The 27,340-nt window shown below is 40.9% G+C and overlaps 1 protein-coding gene and 2 pseudogenes across 1 annotated transcript; all 3 read left to right on the top strand.

Annotated features, from left to right (window-relative positions):
- Nucleotides 1-447: 447 nt before the first annotated feature.
- On the top strand, nucleotides 448-1,134 carry LOC143533439 (root allergen protein-like; annotated as a pseudogene).
- A 2,677-nt stretch (nucleotides 1,135-3,811) lies between these two features.
- Nucleotides 3,812-5,568, top strand: LOC143533419 (protein LURP-one-related 10-like). The gene is made up of 3 exons (XM_077028216.1): nucleotides 3,812-4,048; nucleotides 5,053-5,283; nucleotides 5,371-5,568. The coding sequence occupies exons 1-3, from the start codon at nucleotides 3,812-3,814 to the stop codon at nucleotides 5,566-5,568; spliced, it is 666 nt and encodes a 221-aa protein (XP_076884331.1).
- An 8,865-nt stretch (nucleotides 5,569-14,433) lies between these two features.
- On the top strand, nucleotides 14,434-15,096 carry LOC143533438 (root allergen protein-like; annotated as a pseudogene).
- The last annotated feature ends 12,244 nt before the right edge of the window (nucleotides 15,097-27,340 follow it).

Genomic DNA, 27,340 nt, shown 5'->3' with positions numbered 1-27,340 from the left:
CTTGTTTAAATAGTTCGTGATTGAAAACTTACTTGAATCTCATTCGAAAAAAATTTCTCAAAATTGGGCCAATTTGTAAACCTTCAATATTGCTCAAAGAAAACCATAGATGGGCTTTATGTCATAATTGTGCCAGGTCACATTTGTTTTGTATCGATAGCATATAATTTACATCTTTGCATGTTAATAATATTATTTTACACCCCACATCAAACCATTTTGAACACTGTTCACACTCTACCCCTGAGTCAACTCAAAACACTAAAAAAAATCAATTAATATATAATAAAATGACATACGCGTTATATTATTCCAAAATAGAAAAACCGGTCGAAGTTGGTGTCTTTCCACTTTCCACTTTCCATCCTATAACTTTACTCAAATATCATCATCCAAATAAAATCTGAACACTTTCATTAATCATATTTTCATTCAAACTAGTTAATAATGAGTACCGCCAGCATTGAGATTGAAGTTACTTCCCCATTTTCCCGTGAGACAGTTTTTAAGGTTTTCAACGATTTTCATGTTATTGTACCTGAAGTCAATCCTCAAGTCTTCAAGTCCATCGACACGATTGAAGGTGACGAAGGTGTTGGAACAATAAGACTTTTCACATTTTAAGAATCACTACCTACACATGCACCGTGCGGGATTTGAACCATCTGCCTTGATATTACAGGGGAGACACCTTACCACCATATCATGTTCAAAAGTTTAATTTTGCAAATATGACTCTTGAACTAAAGCAAGTTTGTGTGGGATGCACATATTTTTCCTGTCAAATATGATTTATACACCTTCTAACATAAAATTTTTAACCCAGGTGTTCCATTCACAAGTGGAAAGTATAAGCAAGGCGCGATTGATGCAGGCAACTTTAGTTGTAACTACACGTTCTTTGAAGGCGACAATTTGATGGGTATATGAAATTATGTTAAGATTGTACCTTCTGCTGATGGAGGAAGCGTGTTCAAACAAACCGTCATCTATAATTGCAAAGGAGATGATAAGCCATCTGCGGACATTCTTAACTTTGAAATAGAGTTACATGAGAAGACTTACAAGGCTATTGAGGCTTATGGGGTTGCACATCCTGAGACTTATTAATATATCTTGCGTTAATGTATCCCTTCATTTGATATGAAATTCTTTCGCTATGGTGTTTTTTTTCTAGTGCCTTCTATATGACCGCCACTGCTATAGCCGACCATTTTTACCCACCATGTCCCTCTCCAATGCACCCCCTTGTTCACTGCTCATGACCGGCAAAAAGTTCTGCTATCATCACTTTAATTCTCCTGTCTACATTTCAACTACTTTACCAACCAATAGTATTCTGAGGCAAAACTCTGAAATATGAGTAACTTAACCCTTTTGGTCTGTCGATGATTGCTTGATCATTGGAGTGATATTTATTTCAATTACAATAAGGTATCCATACAACTAACTCTAGAGTTTGTTAAATAGTTAATCGGGTGATCAAAGCAAGTAAAAAAGATTTTACAGTAATTTACTAAGAAAATTACTAAAATTAAGGTTAGAGAATTATTAGCGAAACGTTGACCATTTCTTAGACATACGTGTTAGTTGTTTGTTACCCATTACTCTCAAAGTTTCATAGAGATCAAATTTATAGTAATTACATTTGACAAGGAAAGCACAACTCCACCTTTTAAAATCAATGTAAGAATACCATATCCTTTAAAATATCGTCACCCAATTGATTAGATCCAAGATTCTCCTGCTTTAACTTATCAAATAAATCTGCATTGGGTGTCATAACAGAGTTTTCATAGCCTTTGATAGACCCTTCAGGGGAAGAGTTGTTTTGAGTTCTATGGGAACTATTAGGACCCTAGCTACTTCTTGCATTCAGTGCAGTCTTTCTTTAAGTATTTCTCCGAATTGCAGGTATAACACTTTCTCCTCGTTGACCCAAGCCATGTCATCGAGATCTCGGGATTAAATGCATGTTGGAGGTGCTCTTGGGATGGGCAGGGGTTCTACTCGTCATCCCACGTTGGAGGTGCTCTTGATAGGCTTGCGAGTAGTAGAACTCACTCCGAACATGACTATTTATTTCCACATTTCTTGATTTTCATATAAAATATATATTGAGTTTGACTAATTGACTACCTACTTGTTCATTCATTTTAAAAATTTATTGTGATAAAAAAACTTCATATCTGAGAATACTCATACTAATATTCTTTATTATCATAAAAATATATATTATAACTTGAACCAAATTATTAGTCTTTTTCATATAAAAATATAAATACGTGAGTGTAATTGACTGAAAAAAGTTATAGTCACATACATTATACCCTTCTTCTCCTCCTAAGAGGAGAAGGGGCACACATGGGTATCACCCATGTACCGATCAATTTCGTATTGCCATCTCATTTCTACACTCATGTACCCACAAATCACAAATTCATCGACGACACATACCCACAAATACCCTAGAACTTGCTGTGTTTTTGTTTTTTATAATAATAATTAATTACTCATTTATTTTTTCCAATTATCATATATTCTTCATGGCAAATTGCCATGAATTGCAATTTGGCAATTTACTCACATAGGTCGTGGGTTTGCTTTGTGGCTTGAAACCCATAAAGCTTACCCTTAAATGTGCCCCTTCCCCTCTAACACCCGCCAATGCAATGGTGCCTTCCACCCTTTGGCGACCATCTCGTCTAACGCCCGCCTCTTGTAATGGTGTTTGATGTCGGCTGTCGCCTGTTGGTGATGTGACAATAGGTTAACACCTATTACACATTATTGAATAGGAATTGTTTATTACAAGGTCATTCATATTTAATTTGATGACAGATGGCAAATTAAATATGATATTTTATTTATCAGTTTAATATCAGCCCCCTAAACACATATACCATGAATACAACTCGAGATGTAGCATCAAGTTGAAGATAAGAATTGGCGACCATACAACATCCAAACTGATAAGAATTGTTTATTACAAGGTCATTCATATTTAATTTGATGACAGATGGCAAATTAAATATGATATTTTATTTATCAGTTTAATATCAGCCCCCTAAACACATATACCATGAATACAACTCGAGATGTAGCATCAAGTTGAAGATAAGAATTGGCGACCATACAATATCCAAACTGATAAGAATTGTTTATTACAAGGTCATTCATATTTAATTTGATGACAGATGGCAAATTAAATATGATATTTTATTTATCAGTTTAATATCAGCCCCCTAAACACATATACCATGAATACAACTCGAGATGTAGCATCAAGTTGAAGATAAGAATTGGCGACCATACAATATCCAAACTGATAAGAATTGTTTATTACAAGGTCATTCATATTTAATTTGATGACAGATGGCAAATTAAATATGATATTTTATTTATCAGTTTAATATCAGCCCCCTAAACACATATACCATGAATACAACTCGAGATGTAGCATCAAGTTGAAGATAAGAATTGGCGACCATACAATATCCAAACTGATAAGAATTGTTTATTACAAGGTCATTCATATTTAATTTGATGACATATGGCAAATTAAATATGATATTTTATTTATCAGTTTAATATCAGCCCCCTAAACACATATACCATGAATACAACTCTAGATGTAGCATCAAGTTGAAGATAAGAATTGGCGACCATACAATATCCAAATGTGGACGTAACGTATTAATTGCTCAAGTAAACTATCATGTTAAAAGAGTAAAAGTCTCACCACAGCTTCCTGACAATATATATATATATATATGCAATCATAGAACTACAATCTTAGTGTTAGTTTGTGATGATGGCTCAACCTAGTGATGAACCTTTATCTCCTCCATTTTCCGTTGTCGGTCCTCAGTTCATTGTACCAAAACCACTTGAAATCATAGTCGATAAGTATCCTTGTAGAAACCTTGTTATAACTGATATTAACCATAGTATCATACTAAAAGTAAAACCATATGACACAAGTTTCCACCGTCAGAGCGTGCTACTTGATGCTAACGACGAACCCATCCTGATGCTACGGAAAAAGGTAACTTTAAATTTCGACGTTTCAAATCCTGGTTGTCAGTGATGGATCCATGGTTTTTTATCAGCTGGTTCACATTTCTTTGGTTTCTCAAATTTTCATGACCAAAGGTTATAATTTTCGGGCCGGTCAAGTCGGGGCGAACGGCTAAAATTAACTGATATCTGGACAGCCACCAAACCGAATTAACTAACAATTACGGTCAAGGTTGGATTTTTGGTTATGGCTAAAGATGTCCCATAACCAAATGTTAACCGAACCGCTGCATTTATAGTGATGATTAACCAAATTAATTTTTGAAATATGATGACCGGTCTGATTTTTGCAATAATCAAAATAAAATTGTGACGGAATGGTTCAGTTTAAATGTGAATTGTGAAGTATCAAATATATATCACATATTTGAGACCCAAAAACAAGACTTTTATACTAACTTTTGGTTGAGACCCAAAACATAAAAAAATATTAGCTGAAAGCTAAATGCATGAAATGGGAATAAATACAAGTAAATTTCTAAAAATTTTTATGCAAAACAGTTGACTAATTTAAAGAACCGGTAAAAAAGGTGTGCACTAACCTGGGAGAAATGAGCAATGAAGGAGTTTTGTAATTAATGTAGGTATATAGACTATAGTTATATATATTACAATTAGGTGATTTGATGGTTGTAAATTTGATCCTTTGTGACCGATGCATATATAATACAAGTTTAGTTGGTCGATCAAAAAACAAATTGGGGGGGGGGGGGGGGGGGGGGGGTAGGGAGAAATCGAAACTATTGACCTTTCAAGCAATGGAGCTTAATGGACAAAAAATTTACCATCACACCAACTCTAAAATATTTATGGGTTCACTGGAATTTTTTTCTTTCATTTCTACAGAATTTCTAAATATCATTGGGTTTGTGTGAACCCGGTGGATCCTATGTGGAATTGACTATATTTTATTTCTAGTATTTGACTTTGCTGCTGAAGTCCACATTGAAATTGACTATATTTTATTTCTAGTATTTGACTATGCATGGTAGATGGAATGCATTTAGGGGTGATAGTAAAGCAGATTCGGATATAATATTTAGCGCAAAAACCGAACATGTGATCCAGTTCAAGACCAATGTTAGCGTGACGCTGGCAAACAAAATGAGCAGCAACGATGATTGTGATTTGAGGATCAAAGGAAGCTGGTCGAAAGGAAACTGCACTATTTATATGGGAGATTCTTCAACAGCTATAGCCCAAGTAGTATTTTTAGTTGTTATTTAGTTTGATATATAGTAACTGATCATACCGAACCTAGCTAATTAATAAAGTGACTAATTCTTGTAGATGCATAAACCAAAAACTTCCAAGTACGCTAAGAGCAAATTCACCATGACAATTCAAGCTAACATGGACTACGCATGTGTGGTCGCGCTTTTGGCAATTGTTGATGCAATGGAGAACCCATATGTGAAACAAGGGTCCGCTGCAGATGCAGCTGCCGGAGGTGCCGCTGATGTTGTTGGTGCAGTTTTAGCGAATTAACGTCCTAGTCCGGTATGCTCCATTTTTAATTCATGATTCACGTGCGTGGTCGTCTATTAGACAAGTGTTATAACCTTGTCATTTGTTTTAAAGTTCTTTATATTTGTACTTATACTTGTAACAAGATTATTTATGCATTATTTGTACTTAGGTTAATAGGTAATACAATAGATTAGCGGTTGTTGGTTGTAATATATAGTCGTAACTGTATTTTGTAGTTACTCAAAACCGTTGTATTGTATGCATATAAATAAACGAAGGGTGATCTATATGGTTACCAAGTTCTTTAGACTATCACAAAATCTTAGAACTACATATTCGACGCGAACACACTTTGTTATGTAGGTCCAGAAACCAGATACGACAATGAACGGATTTTGTTTTTGATAAGCGATCAAGGCGGGTGCGGTATAAACAAACGATCGAAGAAAGATATAAAGATAATATTGAACGACTTTGTAACCGGTAATAAAAGATTCATAACGTTAAGCGAACCGATCCCACCCAAGGTGAGCTCCCCTTGGGTGGGTGATACACACTAGAAACACACATACATATGACTTGTAAAGTCCTATTTATAGCTAAATAAAAGCATTCTAGAAGCAGTGGCGAAGCTTGGGTTTTGCCATGGCGGTGACCGAAGTCACGGACCCAAAAATTTTCGGGTCAGCGATTCGGTTCGTGTCGATGGTTTGGGCCGTGTCGGTGGTTCGGTTCGTGTAGGTGGTTCAGGCCGTGTCGGGTCGGATCAAACAATATGACATCTGTATATCTAATTTTTTTTTCATTCATTCAAAATGATTGTTCTTACAATTAAAAAAAACAATACCTAAAATATCCATAATATGATAATAATACGAGAGCCGAGAGGAGGGTGAGTACCTTAGAAGAAAGAAAAAATTGTATCTTGCTTTTTCATGATTTACCTAATTAAGAAGAATCAATAGGGTAAGTTAGAGTCAAATTTCACCATACAATACCAATTACAAGCTTAATTGACTAATTTTCCCAAATCCCCAATTCACAATTACAAACCCTAATTTTATAATGCTTGATTTAACAACACAAAGGTAGAGGAAATAGACCATTACCTTGAGGTGGTGGATGAGCGGGGATGGCGGGCGGCGGTGGATGACCGGTGAACGACAGTGGGGCGGTGGCGAACTCAGAACTCAGAAGGCAGGGTAGAAGGGAAGCAGTATGAAGGGCGATTGTTTTGAAAGAATTCCCGTTTTTTTTAAGTTATGTTATGTAAAAATTTACAACAAGCCCCTCCAAATTTGAGTGTTATTAAAAACTAAGTTTCTTACAATTTTTATAACTTTTGTTTATAAAAAACGTCAGGTTTTATAAAAAAAAAATCAAACGATAGGGTATTATATTTAAAAAAAAAATTGGTGGTAACCGGTAGCTTTTTGGAAAAATAAATTGGCAGTGACCGCGCTTAATACATATAAAAATTTTCGGGAAAAATCGTGAAATTTACCCTATTAACGGAGAAAACGGCAGTGACTGGGGTCACCCCCGGTCCCTTCTAACCTTCGCCCCTGTCTAGAATATCTTTTCTCCCGTTGAAGCTAAACGCGTACCGAAGCTCTCGCCTCGTATCCGGATTCCCGCCTGATGCTAGGATGTCGCTATCTAGTAAAAAACAATATAAATCAGTGTCCTAATCACCTTAAACTAGTCAGGGTAAGTAGGGTGTCGAACCACGAGGAGTATGTGGTCAGTGTAAAGTGCAACCGATTCCTAACATTATGAAGTAAACTCTTAACAAAGTGCTGATCACACTAGCAATTGATTTGGGTTTTATAATAAACAAACAATTAATCAAGTATTTAATCAATTAAACAAAGCAAATCACACCCGGTAATTCAAGTAAGCAAACTAATAGCAAACTCATGCACATAACAGATAAACTATCCTGTGTCAAGTACAGACTGACTAACCGATTAAACCTTAGGCATCCACGCTCGCTAACACACGGCACTGGTTATCAAACGGTCCCTGCCGGTGTGACTCAACTAAGGGCAAACGTATGCTTTCTCACAATTAACAGGTCAAAACAATCCTATAAACAATTATCATAGCAACTGGCACACTAATCGTTCTGATCGATATAAACCTAAACTGACGATGTGCACAATAATACTAGACATCAATACTCACAGATTAACATCAAGATAATTACAATCAATCGTTCTAGTACATGAGAAAATAACTGAAAGATTACAAACTATACATCCCGGGTATGACTCGAAGGGTCTAGCCACGTCTCGACATCTCTCGGTCTTCAGTTATGATGTTATAGAACATGTAGATGGCCTTGAGATGAATAGAAGTGATGGTGGACAGCTATTCTCCTCCAAAAATGCTCTGGAAACTGAATAATGACGTCTAGGGTCGTCAAAACGAATATAAACTCAAAACCCTAACTTTTCCGTCTATGCGGACCATCGCGTAGCGCGATGGTCCCCTCCTCTAGTCCATCTCGCTACGCGATGGACCAAAAGTCAACATATCAATAAATGAAGGGCATCGCGTAGCGCGATGCCCTGTCTTCCACACCCATCGCGCTAGCAACTCCAAATAACTGCCTCGGTAAGCGTGCAGGACATCCTGGGTCTTCATTCCGTGCTCGTACAGGTCCAAATTAAGCGCGTTAAGTACCTGTAACCTGAAACACAATAAACACGTATGAAGTACCAAAGTTCCTAAACTAAACAATTAAAACGACTATGTTAACACGTTAATATATGTACAAATAAACCGAACATCACCGCCTACTTTATTTTCTTGACCATAATATATTTAACGGGTTTCGCATATTAATATCGCAAGTCACTAATTATTGGCCTTACAACCCCCCCCCCCCCCATTGACTTGTAATATCAACTTTGTCAAACCGTGTCTCACATCTTCACAAACCACCCAATAAACCGAAACCTCTTTGTTTCAGTTCACCCCCTCAAGGTATGACCCACCTATTTCTTTCATGAAGAAATTACCGCATCTTTATTCATTCTCTCAAATCTTAAGCAATATAGGTTGAGAAGAGCTTGAATATCCACAAATTGTTTTCGAATTACCGAATTAAACGGTCTAATGACAAAGCTTATTAATTCGTTCGAAGTTCACCTTTCGGATCCAACTTCTCGAACGCCTTAGAAATAACAAGCTTTGAACACTGTTAAACAATGAGAAAACCCGCTCAATTTTGATTTTCTTCAGCTTGGTCAATCCGAACATACAATTATTTCTTGGCCCAAAATTATCTTGAAAACATGTGGCTCGGTGTTTTATCTTTTATAAACTTTAACCAAGTGTCCAAGAATAACGCTTTCAAATAGGCCAAAAAAAATATTCCAGCAACCCATAGTTATAATGTAGCATGCTAGCTTGCTTCTTGATTAGATAAAACAGCCCACACACAGACACACAGACTAGGCCCAAGCAGTCCAAGCTTATTTTCCTTTAAAAATTTAGGGCACAAAGCAAACATACACATGACACATGAAAGTATGAAACATCTTCAACCGTCATCTAACCTCTTGACGATGACCGCGCCGGAAAATGTATTTCGGCCACCGTAGCCGCCGCCGTCGTATTCTACCATGGCATATCATGCCGAACTGCCATCTATCATCAACCCTACCTAGCCGCCATATCAGAAACGCCGGATCTACAAAAAGAAACTTCTAGCGCTATTATTTCCAACTTTATTTCCAAGATCTTCAAACTTTTTTTTCAAAACTTTAACGGGTCTTCAACAAACTAACGTCTCGGTCAGGTTATCGCGGAATTAGAACCCGAATATCAAGAAGAAGTTGAATAAGTTGATTCAAACCCGCTCTGATACCAATTGTAGGTCCCGAAACTGGATCCGACAACGAATAGATTTTGTTCTTGATAAGCGATCGAAATGGGTGCAGTATAAACAAACAATTGAACAAATATATAAAGATAATATTGAATGATTTCGTAATCGGTAATAAATGATTCATAACATTAAACGAACCGATCCTCCCTAAGGTGACTCCCCTTGGGTGGGTGATTTACACACTAGAAAATAAACATACATATGACTTGTAAAGTCCTATTTATAACCAAGAAAAACATTCTAGAAGATCTTTTCCCCCGTTGATGCTAAATGCGTGCACCGAAGCTCTCGTCTCGTATCCAGATTTCTCGCCTACTTTATTTCTTGACCATAATATATTTAACGGGTTTCGCCATATTCCAATTATTGACCTTACATGTTATTGGTGATTCTACTGCCACACAACATCGTCAACTACTATATAACAATTCATGTCTTAACCGAGAAATCTTTTGTATTCTATAAAACACAAAACCGTCAGAATAGCAACGGCTTGAAACCGTAAGTGAGCAGGCCTAAAAAATTGAGTAATATGTTTGTAAATATTTTTTGTTACTGCTACAAGCAGAGGCCGATATAGAAAATTTTTATACGAGAGGCAAAATACAAAAATATTTGTACGACAATGGTCGGGCTTTCACTTGTTTTCGTTTAACTTGTGAAGCATCACCAATTCACTAAACAAGTAACCGATAAAATCACCAATTATTAAATGAGAAAAAGGATCTAAAAAAAGTTGATGGAAATTTTCATGTTACTTGCTAAATATGTTGTAAAGCTATCTCCAAATAATTTAAAAGCCCAAAAAATCCTTGTTTTTCCATTTTTTTTAAAGGTCTTCTAGTAAGTATTTGTAACGTCTTGTAAGGTGTAAGGGAAAAAAACCTTCTAAATCAATTAACTAAAAAACAAAAGAGTGGATGCAAATAATCAAACTAATTTAGTATTTGCAGGAACAAATTTTGGTGCATGGATAAAACAATGCAGGAGGTTAATGCAGAACGCACAGAAATGGAAAGGAATGCCACAGATATGAAGATGAATACAACGACGAAGACAACAAAAGTAAACGAAATCTAACTCAAGCTAGAACTATGGACGAAGTGACAAAGGTGATGAAAGAATGATGGATCGAGGAGAGGATGCTAATGCAGGATATGTAACATGATATATTGATGAAGTGAAGACCTTCGTAAACTATATTTAGTTTAAGAGGAAGAGTTCAAAATTACTAAACTAAAGATTTAAGAACAATATTATGTTTAGGAAAAACTCAGGTGAATCACTATATTTTTGATTCACTATTCATCACTCAAATTCAATCAATGAATTGCATGATTACACATAAGCATATTAGTTAAGTTATAAATGAATAAATAATACAAAATATTATATGGATAGGATAAGGAATAAGATATGAAAGGCTTTTGAAAAATGATAAATAAATTTAGGAAATAGGATTTTTAGTTAAACCATTAAAAATTTGGACATGAAATGAGATGTAAATGTTTTAATACCTAATCTTGCACTTACGAGGAATTAAACCCACACCATTTTAGAGACAAGCATCATATAATTAGACTACTAGGTCCTTGTTATTAATTTATTAGTTTCAATTCGACTGCAAATGGTTAGAATTTGCCATAAAAGCAGCCTATTTTAACCTTAAAAGGTATTCTATAATATCATATTTTCTCCCGACGCGTTTGTAAACACTTTTTTTTCCTGAAAAAAAAAGGAATTTTAATGCTCAAACTATGGCTTATTGACCAATAATAATAACTAATAGAGTAAATTGTCTTTTCATCCTTATGGTTTGACAAATAATACGAATTTAGTCCAAAAAGTTTATTTTTTACATATAGACCATCCACTTTTCTCAATTCTTATCATTTACATCCAAATCGCTAACCCTGTTAATTTTAATCGTTAAGTCAGGGATAGACATGTCTTTTCACTCTTTCTTTGTTATTTGAGTAAAGTGCCAAAATTGTCCTTGAGGTTTGGTCACATTTGCGAATTTCGTCCAAAAATATTTTTTTTCGCAATTAGATCCTAGATTTTTCCCAACCATTGACAATTTCGTCCAAATTGTTAACTCGGTCTAAATTCAACGTTAACTCCGGGGTGTAACTGTCCTTTTACATGTTTATTATTATTATTATTATTATTATTATTATTATTATTATTATTATTATTATTATTATGTGTTTGTTCGATGACATATATCACATCTCACTATTTCTATGCTTGGATCCAATATAGTATCCGTTTGTTTATTCTTCTTTATTTTTAGTCATATAAAAGATTTAGCTCAGTGTAATAATAATGTAAACAAACATGTAAAAGGACAGTAACATCAATGAGTTAACATTGAATTTAGACTGAGTTAACAATTTGGACGAAATTGTCAACGATTGGCAAAAATCTAGGATTTAATTGCAAAAAAAAATATTTTTGAACGAAATTCGCAAATGTGACCAAACCTCAGAGACAATTTTGGCACTTTACTCATATAACAAAAGAAAGAGTGAAAAGACATGTCTACCCCTGACTTAACGATTCAATTTAACGGGGTTAGTGATTTGGATGTAATTGACAATAATTGAAAAACGTGGATGGTCCATATGAAAAAAATAAAATTTTTAGACTATATTCGTATTGTTTACCAAACAATAAGGACGAAAATGACATTTTACTCTAACTAATACTTACAAATGGACCAATAATTATACCAACTTTAGTTGACTCCTATTGCCAAGGGCAATACCATAGTATAATTATAATATAGATTTTACCCCTAATTTACGTTTGATTTATACTCGATTTTACTAGTATATTTTATTATTTTCTTCAAAATCATTATTGTTTGAAAAATCGAATGATGCAAAACCTAAACCCAACCAACCAAAAATGAATCTTCCTACCATATGGGTTGATTTTCCTGGGTCCGGCGGCTTGAATATTTCACGTGATGGCAGAGGCATCACTTTCCTTACATGCAATAATTAGCGCTCACGAGACACATATACAATAATATATATATATAGGGTAAGGATCCTAAAAAAACCATTGGCAAATTAAGAACTTTAAGAACCATTTTGGACCACAAAAAAAACCTTTTAAAAAAATTATAAAACAAAAAAACCGAAAATTTTAAAAAAGTAAAAAAACCAAAATTCTTATATTTCATTCCGGTTTCATTAAAAAGAAAAAAAAACCGAAATTTTTTTTTCTTTTTAATTCGTATTATACCTATACACATATGTATACTTTCATTTAATCTCTAGTTACGTAATATACATATATGTACATTATCTTTACCTTAAATTATACATATGTGTATAGGAAAAAACATGTGTGTACATATATGTACATATTATACATATATGTATATGTATAATTTAGCTAAACCGAGAATTTATTTATTTATTTTTTTTAGAAACCGGGATGATAAATAAGAACTTTGATTTTTTTACTTTTTTATTTTTGTGTTTTTTTTGTTTTATGATTTTTTTTATATTTGGGTTTTTTTATGGTCCAAAATGGTTTTCATAGTTCTCAATTCCCAAAAAGTTCTCACATGATCCTGATCCTATATATGTATATATATATATATATATATATATATATATATAGGGTAAGGATCCTAAGAGAACATGTTGAAGCGCACATGTCTTAAAAATAAGTTAATACGAATATTCATATTATTAATATTATTATTGTTATTATTAGTAGTAGTAGTAGCAGCAACAACAACAGTAGTAGTATAGGGATGATCATTCCATTCCTATATGGTAACCAAACATGACAATGAAATGGTAATGGTTCATTTCATTCCTTTGTTCATTCCATTACCATATCCATTCCATTTCCCCCATCCATTTCATTACATCATACCAAACATATCCTTACTTTGTTGGTGTAGATGGATTCCCTCCAAAGTCAACATCTTTACTATGAGAGCCTTAAAGGGTCGCATTTCAACTTAAGGAACCGTTGCTCGGAGAAATGTCCTTATTAATTCAAATATTTGCCCTTTGTTTGACAACTGTTTTAAATTTTGTTGAGAATGTACTTCTTTTGTGTGACAAGACGTCTCTGATTTGGCATTTTGTATCTAATTGCTGTCAAAACCCATCTATATACGGCTTCTTAATTCATGATCTCCTAAAGGTTCATCGGAATATGCAGTTGGGTTTGGTAAAAAAAATGGCAGTTGATGTTGTGATTCTCTCGCCTTGTTGGTATTTTTGAAAGTCCGGAACGAGCAATCTTCACCCATAAGAGGCCATACATCGAACACATCGTGAAAGAGATTAAATACATGAGCTTCATATGGCTAAAGTATTAGGACAAAAAGAATTATTTTCATTGAGGTGACTGAGGTGATTGGTGTAGGTTTATTTTTTATTATGTAATTTGTGATTTGGTCTTTCTATATGGATAGTCGGCTTAGCTCCTTGCTAAGCATTATTCTTTATAAAGAACTTTGCCGTTAGTATAGTATATAATACATTTGGTGTAATATTCATCAGCTTGTTTAAATAGTTCGTGATTGAAAACTTACTTGAATCTCATTCGAAAAAAATTTCTCAAAATTGGGCCAATTTGTAAACCTTCAATATTGCTCAAAGAAAACCATAGATGGGCTTTATGTCATAATTGTGCCAGGTCACATTTGTTTTGTATCGATAGCATATAATTTACATCTTTGCATGTTAATAATATTATTTTACACCCCACATCAAACCATTTTGAACACTGTTCACACTCTACCCCTGAGTCAACTCAAAACACTAAAAAAAATCAATTAATATATAATAAAATGACATACGCGTTATATTATTCCAAAATAGAAAAACCGGTCGAAGTTGGTGTCTTTCCACTTTCCACTTTCCATCCTATAACTTTACTCAAATATCATCATCCAAATAAAATCTGAACACTTTCATTAATCATATTTTCATTCAAACTAGTTAATAATGAGTACCGCCAGCATTGAGATTGAAGTTACTTCCCCATTTTCCCGTGAGACAGTTTTTAAGGTTTTCAACGATTTTCATGTTATTGTACCTGAAGTCAATCCTCAAGTCTTCAAGTCCATCGACACGATTGAAGGTGACGAAGGTGTTGGAACAATAAGACTTTTCACATTTTAAGAATCACTACCTACACATGCACCGTGCGGGATTTGAACCATCTGCCTTGATATTACAGGGGAGACACCTTACCACCATATCATATTCAAAAGTTTAATTTTGCAAATATGACTCTTGAACTAAAGCAAGTTTGTGTGGGATGCACATATTTTTCCTGTCAAATATGATTTATACACCTTCTAACATAAAATTTTTAACCCAGGTGTTCCATTCACAAGTGGAAAGTATAAGCAAGGCGCGATTGATGCAGGCAACTTTAGTTGTAACTACACGTTCTTTGAAGGCGACAATTTGATGGGTATATGAAATTATGTTAAGATTGTACCTTCTGCTGATGGAGGAAGCGTGTTCAAACAAACCGTCATCTATAATTGCAAAGGAGATGATAAGCCATCTGCGGACATTCTTAACTTTGAAATAGAGTTACATGAGAAGACTTACAAGGCTATTGAGGCTTATGGGGTTGTACATCCTGAGACTTATTAATATATCTTGCGTTAATGTATCCCTTCATTTGATATGAAATTCTTTCGCTATGGTGTTTTTTTTCTAGTGCCTTCTACATGACCGCCACTGCTATAGCCGACCATTTTTACCCACCATGTCCCTCTCCAATGCACCCCCTTGTTCACTGCTCATGACCGGCAAAAAGTTCTGCTATCATCACTTTAATTCTCCTGTCTACATTTCAACTATGAAGAAACGTGGATCTACTCACTGGTAGCAGATCTACTTTCCTCGGGTGTGATTATACTATTTCACCGATGGTTCTTCTGGATCAGTGTTCTTCCACCTACAAAATGAACAGCGCCGTTACTTACCCCTCAGAAAGGGACAGAGGGGTCCTCTTTGGGGTAACCCTCCGGCGTGAGAATCAGTATATTTGTGGAGAAGATAATAATGTGTGTCAGAGAATCTCAAGAGTATTGCTTAATTGCTCAATACCCTTTGGTTGTGAGACTGTGTGATTGTATGTAACTGACTGTGAATGAAGAAACGTTCAATATGATTGAATGTGTTATCACTGCTTGTAACTGTCAATGATTGAGTATGAATGTGTCATCAAAGTGGAGTTGATGCTGTATTTATAGTGCTAAGGTTACCACCGGTTGGGCTCAACCTCGTTGGCTTCCTCCAATCGCACTGCGCCACGTGTCCTCTGGGACACCTGGCGCTTTCTCGTTGGTTGTAATCACGTGGTAACACATGTGTCATGCTGAGTTGTCGACCTTTCATTTGGCAGCTATCAACATCAGCATATTCTTTCTCCTTAAAAAGATGCCTTCTGGAAGGTTGTCTGACGTGCACAATCAAGGTTGCCCTAATCCTGATTTGGATAAGGACGAGGTTGATTATGCGCACGTGTGATATGCGCCCATCCTGAGGATGCGCGAGGTCTTCTCTTTATTCTCACGCGCAGATATTTCATGCGCAGATGTGATATGCACGAGCATGTGATATGCGCCGCGCACTGATGCGCTGCGCGCATATGTGATGCGCGAGCATATGTGTGCCTGGGCAGATGCGATATACACGGGCATGTGATATGCGCCGCGCGCTGATGCGCCGCGCGCATATGTGATGCGCGAGCATATGTGTGCCTGGGCATATGATGCCTGAGCATGTTTTGTATGCGCCATGCGCATAGGTTTTGGCTTTGTGCCTTCATAATGTCTTTATCTTGTGGGTTGACCCGCCTTGCTCGGTGTTGAGGCGGGTACATACCTCTTCAAGCCCCCCCAGTCTAATGTGTGTCTTATTTCGCGCGAGCGCGGTAAGATGGATATTAGACTTACTGATTTGGTCTTTAAAGGGGTTTTGTCGTTTTATTGGTTGTTTCCATCGTTGCGCGAAGTTCTATCCATTTGGTTGAAAACGAAGGGTTGAAAACGAAGGGTCGAACACGTGGTTAGTTGGTGGTGACGTGCGCCGTAAACATGTCAGACGTTTCGTGTGCTCGAGGTGCTACAGTTGCCTTTCACGTCCCCTCACACAGCTGTCTTGAACACGTGTCGCGCTCGCATTGGTTAGCACCTGCGAGTGGGGGCGCCTCTCTGCTCCGTGGCAGGTCCGTTACGTTTTTATGTCCCCTCAACAGTGTTAGGGACACGTGCCGCGCCCTCGTTGGCTTACACCTGCGAGTGGGGGCGCGTGAAATCCCATCAGTTACCACTTTTCTCTCTCCTGGGCCTATAAAAGCAGGCCCTTAGGAAATTTTTATCTTCATCTTCATTGTTTCAAATTTTCTATTTTCTGCCTTTCATATTCTGAATTGAGTATATTCATCTTTTCGATTTTTCGATTATCTGCTGGTGCAGTTGTATGTCTGATAGTTCAGACTCGTCTAGCCCCTCAATCACCTCTGTTGCCTCTCGAAGACGCCGTGTGAAGTCTGTGGTGATGTCGACATTGAAGCAAAAGGGGAAAGGGAAGAGGGTTGTTGAGACCACATCGGAGGAAGTAGGGAGGACCAAGGCCACCAAAAGGTGGAATGAAATCCTCTGCAAATTGAAGCAGGCCGATCTCGACAACCTCATCGCCTCTCAGGGCTTTCCCACCCTGTTTGGCTGCATGTTGCCTAGGTCCGGGCAAACGGCGGCGGACCCGCCTGCCGGCTATATATCCCTATATAGCCACTTTTTCACCCACTGCAACCTTCGTCTCCCGATGACAAGGTTTGTGGGTGCACTGCTGAAGTTCTATGGGATTCATATATCCCAAGTCCATCCGTTTGGACTCGTGCGCGTGACTCATTTTGAGTTCATGTGCAAATCCCAGCGCGAGGAACCCACTCCTCGGCGCTTTCAATATTTTTACAAGCCCAAGATCCAGGACAATTGGATCTCTTTCATTCCTCGCAGTCAGAAGGTGAAGTGCTCCACTGTTTCATTCAAGAGCCTTCATGACTGGTCTGAGAGGTTCTTTTACATAAGGGCTGGTGTGATCCCCATCCGTATGACCATGCGCTCTATCTCTTCTGCGCCTGCGGATGAGGGTGTCCTCAAGAACCCAACTGGCGCCTGGGTTAAGAAACTGACCGCCGAACCATCCCCCGCGAAGAAAATTTGCGAGGAGGCGCTGGTGGGGGTCGGCATGAGTAAGCTTTGGGCCGACAGCGCGCTTGAGCCCGTTATCCAAGTCGACGGGTTGTGTAAGTTTATTTCATTGCTTTATTTATTTTTTCTGCGCGAACATAATTCTTTTGCTGATATCACTTGACTTGTTTTTGCGCAGTCACCAAGGATTATGTCCTTGCCGCTTATGATGAACAAGTGGAGGGTGGCTCCGTCGCGCTTGGCGCTGGGGAAGTTGGTTTCCCAGATCGCTTCGATGACATGTTCATCCCAGTGGATCTGGAATTTGACTTTGACAGTGACGCGCCTGGTAAGCCTTCGCACTTATGCTCATTCCTTTAGAATACCCAAGTTTATTAACAGTTCTGTTGGTTGTTTTTGCAGATGCGCTTGAAAACTACGAGCTGGAGCTCGCGGAAGAGGAGGAGGAGGAAGAGGAGGCGCCCCTACTAAAGCGCAAAGCTAAGGGGAAATCTGGCGCAGGGGTCAGTAAGAAACAGAAGAAAGATGACACCCCTGTCGCTCATCCCCATGCTCAAACGAAGGGACCTAAGGAAACCCAGGTGTTTACCACAAAGGTTTCTTTAGCTTCCCTGCCTGTGAGAGTGGGCAGACCTCCTGTCCACTTGAGGTATGGTGGTGTCGCCTCCTCCTTTCGCGCGGCTGAAGAGAGAAGCAGTGCCGCGCCTGCAACAGGTATACTTTATTTATCTTCATCTGGCTGAATTGTTATTAAACCTTTCCTCCTTTGAATGTTTGCAGAACCGGCGACGGTAGCAGATGAGCCACAGGCGCCACAAGGTGCTGAGGCTGCGCCGGGGGCTGCTTCGGAGTCCCCTGTTCTACCCTCTGAAAAGGGTAGAATGAATTTTATGGCGATGTTCGCCGCGCGAACAGAATTGCGCCAAGGTATGTTTTGCACACTTGTCTTCTTTATTTTTCTTTTGGATTCAGTCATAAACCATTTTTCCTTGTTGATTTGTTCATAGGAGTTGTAGCTGGCGTATAAGTTGCTGGCGACACTCCTGGCGCCGTTGGCGGCGCCGCTGGTTCTGGTCCTGCTCCTGCTAGTGCTGATTCTCCCCTTATTGGGGTTACAAAGGAGCAGGAAGCCGTATTGCGCGCCGAACTGGCGGCGTCGAGACCTCCCTCGCCTCCTCCTACGCGCAGCCCTCTCTGCGAGGCTGGTTTGGAGCCCCCCAGGTCGCAGGAGAAGAGGCCTATTCAAGAAGATGAGGAGGATGAGGGGGCTCAAGCTGAGGACTCCTTGGGAGACCGCGCCAGCCCTGTGATGCCACAAGCCTTCGCAGCGCATACTTCTGGTGGGGCTGGCGCTGACTTTTCTGCTTCATCCCCGCAGGTATGTTTTAATTTGTTGCTCCGCTGCGCGTACCTCCATATAAGTATGTTTATGACTTAGAACATTTCTTGTGTTTTGTAGGAAGGTGACCACGTTTATCGCCCGAGATGGAATATTAATGAAGACAGTTCCTTCCAATCCATGGGCGTATGCGAGGACTTCTGGGCTCATGCCGTGCCTCCTACTGAAATGAGGTATCAGGAGGAGCGCACCCGCGCTGACTTGCTCAACAATCACATTTTCGCTGGGTCAGCTTTCTTTGCTGCCTCCCAAGAGCTTCATCGCGATTATATTAAAGTACGCGATGCTCTTGTGGCAGCCCAGCAAGAGGCTAAGGTGGCCGCCTGGAACCTTTCTGATGCTCGCGCACGAGCTGAGAAACTCCAGGCGGAGCTCAGCGAAAACCGAGCAAGTGCCAACACCGCCTATATTAAGCGCGGGCATGAGCTCCAAGCTGCGCGGGAGAAGCAGCAGTTGGCGGAGGCCGAAGTTGCCAAGTACGCGCGTAGAGTGCGTGTCTTGGAACAGGAGGCTGAGGCGCGTGACCAAGCTATCGTCCAGAGTATCACTGAAAAATCATCACTGGAGAGCGAGGTTGCGCGCCTGAAGAGGGAGTTGGCGGCCGCGCAGGCCGATAGAGATGAGGCCTTGGCGACGGCGGCGTCCAGCCAGGAAGCACTTGGTGCTGCGCAGGCGGAGAAAGAAAAAATCTTGGCGGCAGCAGCGTCTGATAAGGAGGAGCTACAAAAGACTAAGGAAACTGTTGAGTTATTAAACTCCCAGGTTCCTGTCCTCGAGACGTCTGTTGCTGGCCTCGCGCAGGATCGCCAATGGCTGGTGTCACAGGGCATAACTCGCTGCGCTTTGGCGATGAAATATTCCGCCGAGTTTCAGGCCCTTGTGATGGACTGCAATGCCGCCGCAAGCTTGGTGGGCCGAGCTGAAGGGTTTACGGATGGGTATGACTATGGCATGTTGAAGAAGAACCCATCCGAGTACCCTTACAAGAGCGACGCGGCCTGCGCGGACATGGCCGCGGTGGGGGGAAAGTACATGAATACTCTCATCCCCATCCTTATGCAGGTACCTTGACCTTAATGAGTTTTACTTGACTAATTTTTTCAAGTGTTTTGTACTCAATACTTTTCTAATGATTTTGCAGATAGCTGCGCTTGCTGACCAGCCCGACCTCGGCGCGCTAAAGAAGTTGCTCGATGAATGCGAGAGGGCTGGTGGCGATGATGGTGGCGCGGGGGATGTTGCCCCTGCCAGCGGCTCTGGCGCTGCGAATAAATCTGCTCCTGCCACCGTCGTGATAGAAGACTCCAATGAGGAGGAAGAACTTGACTATGGTCAGTTCGGAGATGAGGAGCAGGCCGCGTCAGATGCTGCGGGAGATGATGAAGGTGATGAAGTGGCTGACGTCGACGTGGAGACTTGAGAAGCCCTTCATCAAATTTTACATATTTAATTTTTTATACTTGTAATTTGTAACTCATCATACTTGTAAATTTCAATCCAATGGAATGAAACTTGTTTTCTCTTTTTCACATCTTGCGCATTTCCATTCATCTCTTCATGTTTGCTTGTATAGATATAAGATATGCTTGCACGTTAAAATAAGAACAAGGTTGTAAGGAAATTATTCACTTAACCTCTGTTCTATTTTGTTTGTGGTTTCGCAGTATCTTGTTTATGCTGACATGCGCGCTAACTTTTCATTATTTCTTTTTTGCGCGTCGTTGTCGCGCGGTATTTATATGGAAGTATGAGTTTAGCCATTACATGTCAGCGTGTGTTACTCAGATATCCACTATGATTCCGCGCGCGACCTCGACCTGAGACCTTAACATGATATGGCATGTACTTTGCCTTAGTTGTGTTTAAGGATTTTTATGATCAGGCTGCGCGGGATGTAAGATGGATGTTTGTGAGTGTTTTGAGCTAAGGCTCTTTGTTTTGGGCTAAGGCCCTGACGTTTTTAGAGTTAAGACTCATTAACGTGTTTGAGCTAAGGCTCGTAAGTTTGGGCTAAGGCCCTGGCGTTTTAGAGTTAAGACTCGTTAACGCGTTTGAGCTAAGGCTCGCGCATGTATGTTTTACTTCGCTTTATTTTGCTTTGAAGTCAATATAGTGTTGTCATATTGTTCCAAATTAATAAAGGAAGTGTGAAACATGTATGCAAAGGTAATAGAACAAATATTGAAAGATAGCGCGAATCATCATTCATGATGGCTTAAAAGCCTTGATTACATATTTGAACATTTACATGAAGCATTTTCTAAGCTGTGCTGCGTTCCACGCGCGCGATATCTTTTTGCCATTCAAATCTTTTAAAGTGTACGCCCCTTTCCCCAAATCTTCTGAAATTTGATAAGGTCCCTCCCAATTGGGGGACATTTTTCCTGGGGTTATCGCGCGGCTAGCTTCATTGTTTCGAAGGACAAAATCATTTTTCTTGAAGTGGCATTCTTTAACGCGCTGATTATAATATTTTTCCAGCTTTTTCTTGTATTTGGCTTCATTGATGATAGCCGCTTCTCTGCGCCCTTCAAGCAAGTTGAGGTCCAATCTTCTTTCGCGCTCGTTATCAGTCTTGCTCATCATGAGTACCCTATGGGATGGGCATCCAATTTCTGCTGGGATCATAGCCTCAGTCCCATAGGTTAGGCTGAACGGGGATTCGCCATTGCTAGTTTTGCTTAATGTCCTGTGCGCCCACAGGACATTAGGTAACTCTTCGACCCAAGAATGGGATTCTCCCTCCAATCTTTTCTTCAGCCCATTTAACAAACTTTGATTCGCGCGCTCCACTTGGCCATTCCCTTGAGGGTGGTAGACCGAAGTGAAGATTTGGTTGATGTGCAGTTCTTTGAGCCAGCTGGATATCTTCCTGTCAGTGAATTGTTTGCCATTGTCGCTCACAATTTCCATAGGAAGGCCAAAACGGCAAATGATGTGGCTCCAGATAAATTGCTTCATCGCCTCAGCTGTGATTTTTGCTAGTGGCTTGGCCTCAACCCATTTTGTGAAATAGTCTATCGCCACTACCAAAAATTTCACTCGCCCTTGCGCTTGCGGCAGGGGCCCCACAATATCAATGGCCCATTTGTGGAAAGGCCATGCGGAGGTCACTGGAATCAAGTTGTTCTTTGGACGCATGGTGTTTGGCGCGTAGCTCTGACATGCCTTGCATTTTTGTATTTCTTTTAGCGCATCCAAGTACATGCCTGGCCAATAGTAGCCTGAGCTCATTGCCTTGGCAACCACCATGCGCGGACCAGCGTGTATTCCACAGATTCCTTCATGAATCTCCCTAATCACATAGCTTGCTTCTTCAGCATCCAGGCATTTCATGAGCGGTCCAAGATAAGAGCGCCGATATAATGTACCATCAAGTAATTCATAGTTCTGCGCCTTGTGTCTTATCTTTCTCGCCTGTGCGCGATCATCCGGTAACGTCCCCTCCTTCAGGAATTCCATTATTGGAGTTATCCAGGATGAAGGGGTTGTATGAATTACAAGGACCGATTGCGTTTGCACTGACGGGTTGCTCATCACTTCCACCCTGACATCTTTGCCAAAGTGATCAAAATTAGTTGATGCCATCTTACTCAATGCGTCAGCGGACTTGTTTTCGCTGCGCGAGATGTGTATGATTCTGAAGAAGTCAAACTGCTCAACGAACTTTTTTGCCTGCTCTAGATATAGAGGCATTGTGTTCTCCTTGGCGTCATATAGGCCGTTGACCTGAGCAGCTACCAAGTAAGAATCAACATGGGCCTCTAGCCTTTTAACTCCAAACTTGCGCGCAATGCGCAGACCAGCCAGCAGGGCTTCATACTCAGCCTCATTGTTGGTACTCTTGAAGTCCAACCTAATAGCATAAGTATATTCATGATTATCAGGGTCCACCAGTTTGAGGCCTGCGCCGGACCCTTCGCTGTTGGAGGCTCCATCAGTGAATAGCCTCCAAACATCTTCTTCATCATTTGCTCGCGGAGGGTCTACCTCGCGCTGAGCTTCTTCAATCTTTCCCTCTGGGATTTCCGTGATGAAATCCGCCAAAACTTGACCGTTTATCGCTGGACGGGGCTTATAAGTGATCGTGTGTTCACCTAATTCCAGCGCCCACTTTGTCAGCCTTCCGGATAGCGCAGGGCGTCGCAAGACTTGCTGGATGTTGTAACCTGTCAGAACTTCAATCGGATGACCATTGAAGTATCTGTGAAGCTTGCGCGACGCGTGTGTTAGTGACAAAACTAACTTTTCCATGATGGAATAGCGCGTCTCAGGGTCTGTCAGTACCCGACTCACATAGTATATTGGCGTTTGGATCCCCTTGCGATCCACCAATAATACTGCGCCGATGGCGCGGTCTCCAGCTGACAAGTACAATGTAAGGGTTTCGCCAGGAAGTGGAGCTGTGAGCGCGGGCAGCTTTATGAGACATTCTTTTATCTCACTGAAAGCTTGCTCAGCTTCAGGCGTCCACTTGAATTGGCTTTTCTTCAAGCAATTCCTCAAAGTGTTAACGAATGGAGTAGATTTGCTGGCGTGGTTCGCTAGGAACCTGTTGATTGACACCAATCTACCATTCAGCTTCTGAACCTCTTTCATGGTGGATGGTGAAGGCATGTCAAGGATGGCTTCCACCTTTTCAGGGTTCACCTTGAAACCATCCTTAGTGACCATTACACCAAGAAATTTCCCCTCTTCCGCGCCGAAAGTACATTTGCTCGGGTTGAGCTTCATGTTAACTTCCGTTAGGCGCTGAAGAGTTTCCTCGATGTCTTTGAGCATTTGTCTCTCCTCCCTGCTCTTGATCACCAAATCATCAACGTAGACTTCTAGATTTCTTCCGATTTGTTCACTGAAAACCGAATCCATAAGTCTCTGATAGGTTGCGCCCGCATTCTTTAAACCAAAGGGCATTTTTGTGTAACAAAAAACACCCTTGTCGGTTCTGAAGGCAGTCTTGTCTTCATCCTGTGGTGCCATTTGAATCTGGTGATAGCCTTTGTAGGCATCCAGGAAACATTTGAGCTTGAATGGCGCCACGGAGTCCACCTTTGCGTCGATGTTTGGGAGGGGGTAACAGTCTTTCGGACATGCTTTGTTGAGGTCCTTGAAGTCAATACACATTCTCCATGACCCGTTGCTTTTCTTTACCATCACAGGATTGGCTACCCACGTCTGGTATCGGATCGGGCGGATGATGTTTGCGCGCAACAGGTCCTCCACTTGCTCATTCATGGCCTTCGCCTTTTCATCCCCCATGATTCTCTTTTTCTGAGCAATTGGCTCCACCGACTTGAACGTGTTAAGAGAATGTTGCGCCAAGTCTCGCGGGACCCCCGTCATATCGGAGTGTTGCCACGCGAAAACCGACGTGTATTTTGTGAGCAACTTTTTCATTCTCAATCTCGTTTCGTCTGAAATGGTAGCGCCAATTGTGACCGTTTGCTCTGGGAATTTTGGGTTTAAAATCCACTTCTCTAGCGCATTGTCAGCCATTGGAAGTTTCATTCTCCCTTCCCGCGGCGTGCTTGTCACTGCGCACAAATGATCGCGGTAAACAAATGTTACGCCTGTTGGTGTAGGGAACCCCAATGCGCCGTGCGCTGGCGACGCACAGCATTAAATTGGGCAATCGTTCCCCTACCCAGGATCATATTGTGGCATGACGTGGTGGGCAAGACCAAGAAGTTGACAACTTCGGCTCGCTTGTGCTCATCATCCCCCATAGTTAGTTCAAACTGAATCTGGCCTAGGGGATGTATGATTTCATTTGAGACACCACAGATTGGTGCGTTCACAATTTCGAGCCGCGCTTGGTCTGCCGGGTCTAACTTTCTGAAACATTGCTCATACATAATGTCAGATTCGCTTCCAGTGTCCACCAGGACCTTTGACACTTCGTAATGAGCGATGTGTGTGGTGATGACGAGAGGACTGCTTATTGAAGGGCCTCCCCTGATTCTTGGGAAGATGACTTGCTGCTCGCGCCAATCTCCGTGGATTTGCGCGCTTCTCTTTTTTGACGTCTGCCCTTGTCGTCCCCCCTCAGCCACACAGATTCTTTTGTATTTCTTACTGGCAGAGGCTCCTTCTGGTTGCTCATCTTCTATTCTTTGGTTTTTCACCAAGTGAGCCAGCCTGCCAGATTTTACATCCTTCTCGATCGCATCCTTTAAATGATGGCATGCGTCGGTGTTGTGGCCCGGGGACCTGTGAAATTCACAATATTTGCCACTGTTTTGCGGTCCCTTGTAGTGTAGCTGCTTGGGGGGCTTGAATTGGACATTCTCAGTACTTAACACCTGTGAAGGTGTTTTAGTGAGGGGTGTCCATATTCTTGGCAGAGGTCTGCTAGGATCTCTGCCGCCCTCCCTCTTGTCACCCTCCCCGCGATTACGAACTTCTTTTTGGGGCTGGGGTGAGGTTGGTTGCGCTTGTTTTTCCGCGGAAGAAAAACTTGTTGGCTGCAACCTGGACCATACAGAGTTCTGTTTGGCCCTCTTCTCTTTGCTGCGCGGTGATTCTGCCTGATGCGCTCTTTCTCTTGCCCTATCTTGGGGAATCTGTTTCTCATTTCTCGCGAAAACTCGCGATGCCTCCATTAACTTGGCCCACGTGGTGGGCATACCATCTTTGCTTACGAGAGCCCGGCGGAGTTGATCACTGCGCGCGCCTTGTATAAAGGCCACGCGCAGGAGCTGCTCAGTTATACCCCCGATTGCCAGGGATTCCTGATTGAAACGAGTGATGTAATCTTCAATCGTTTCATCATTCCTGCGTATGCAGTGCATGATGTCATCAGGATCGCGCGTGTGCCTGCGCTGCTGTACGAAGTGGGATTGGAACTTTTCTAATAGTTCCTCGAACCCATCAATTTGCCCTGTCGGCAAGCTCTCGAACCATACCCGCGCTGCGCCCGTGAGGCAGCGAGCAAACATATGACACCATGTTGGCATCGTCCAGCTCTCTAGGTTTCCCGTGTTATAGAAACCTTGCAAAAAGTCATCTGGATCTGTTGTGCCATCATATTTGCCCAGACCACTTGGCATCTTTGTCTTGTGCTGGATGGGAGCCTGCGCGATGCGCGCAGTAAACTTTGAGTGTTTTACCAGGATGGCTGGTCTGTAGGGCGTGGTTACGTCCACTTGCCCTCTGACCGGTGGGCTGTACGGCATGTGCAGATCCAGATCTGCTCTGGCTCCAGGCGCCATGTTCACAGGCGCGCGGAGCTGTGAGCCTCCTGCATGAGTATCCCGTGTCTTCCTCATGCTATGCACTTCTTCATCACTGAACTCAGTGTGTGCAGTGTGAACAGAATGTCCTTCTTCCGGCGCGCGCGGCCTCTTTGTAGTCTGCTTATCAAAAGCTTGCCTTTGTGTTTGGTCGGCTAGCTTCTTCTGCTTGACCATTTCGTTGTACTTTTCAATCAGACGCCGCTGCTCGTTTATGAGCCATTCATTCGGATCATTTGCTTCATCTTCTGGACCCATTGGTCCTTTCAGCTTCGCGCCGGCCATATTTTGTAACGTGAGATCGTCTGGAGGAGTTTCAGTCTGGCCGTGAGGGGTTGTGACGAAGGGACGGTTGCTGGTGGTACGCGTAGAATCACGCGGTACCCTCAGAACCTGCTGTCCGTCGTTAACACCCTCACGTTCAATATCCTCCAGAGCTTGATCAACGTTACGAACGCCAGAAACCATGGTGATTGATTTTTTTTTTATAGATCTGATGAGATCTGATTGCCGTTTGTAACAGTGGATGGCGCCAATGAAGAAACGTGGATCTACTCACTGGTAGCAGATCTACTTTCCTCGGGTGTGATTATACTATTTCACCGATGGTTCTTCTGGATCAGTGTTCTTCCACCTACAAAATGAACAGCGCCGTTACTTACCCCTCAGAAAGGGACAGAGGGGTCCTCTTTGGGGTAACCCTCCGGCGTGAGAATCAGTATATTTGTGGAGAAGATAATAATGTGTGTCAGAGAATCTCAAGAGTATTGCTTAATTGCTCAATACCCTTTGGTTGTGAGACTGTGTGATTGTATGTAACTGACTGTGAATGAAGAGACGTTCAATATGATTGAATGTGTTATCACTGCTTGTAACTGTCAATGATTGAGTATGAATGTGTCATCAAAGTGGAGTTGATGCTGTATTTATAGTGCTAAGGTTACCACCGGTTGGGCTCAACCTCGTTAGCTTCCTCCAATCGCACTGCGCCACGTGTCCTCTGGGACACCTGGCGCTTTCTCGTTGGTTGTAATCACGTGGTA

The sequence above is a fragment of the Bidens hawaiensis genome, unplaced genomic scaffold, assembly GCF_021521415.1.
Source record: "Bidens hawaiensis isolate Kalapana, Puna unplaced genomic scaffold, B.hawaiensis_p1.1 tig00009693_1, whole genome shotgun sequence".
NCBI lineage: Eukaryota > Viridiplantae > Streptophyta > Magnoliopsida > Asterales > Asteraceae > Bidens > Bidens hawaiensis.
The sequence above is the reverse complement of the archived record's forward strand: the minus strand, read 5'-3'. Positions and strand labels throughout refer to the sequence as shown.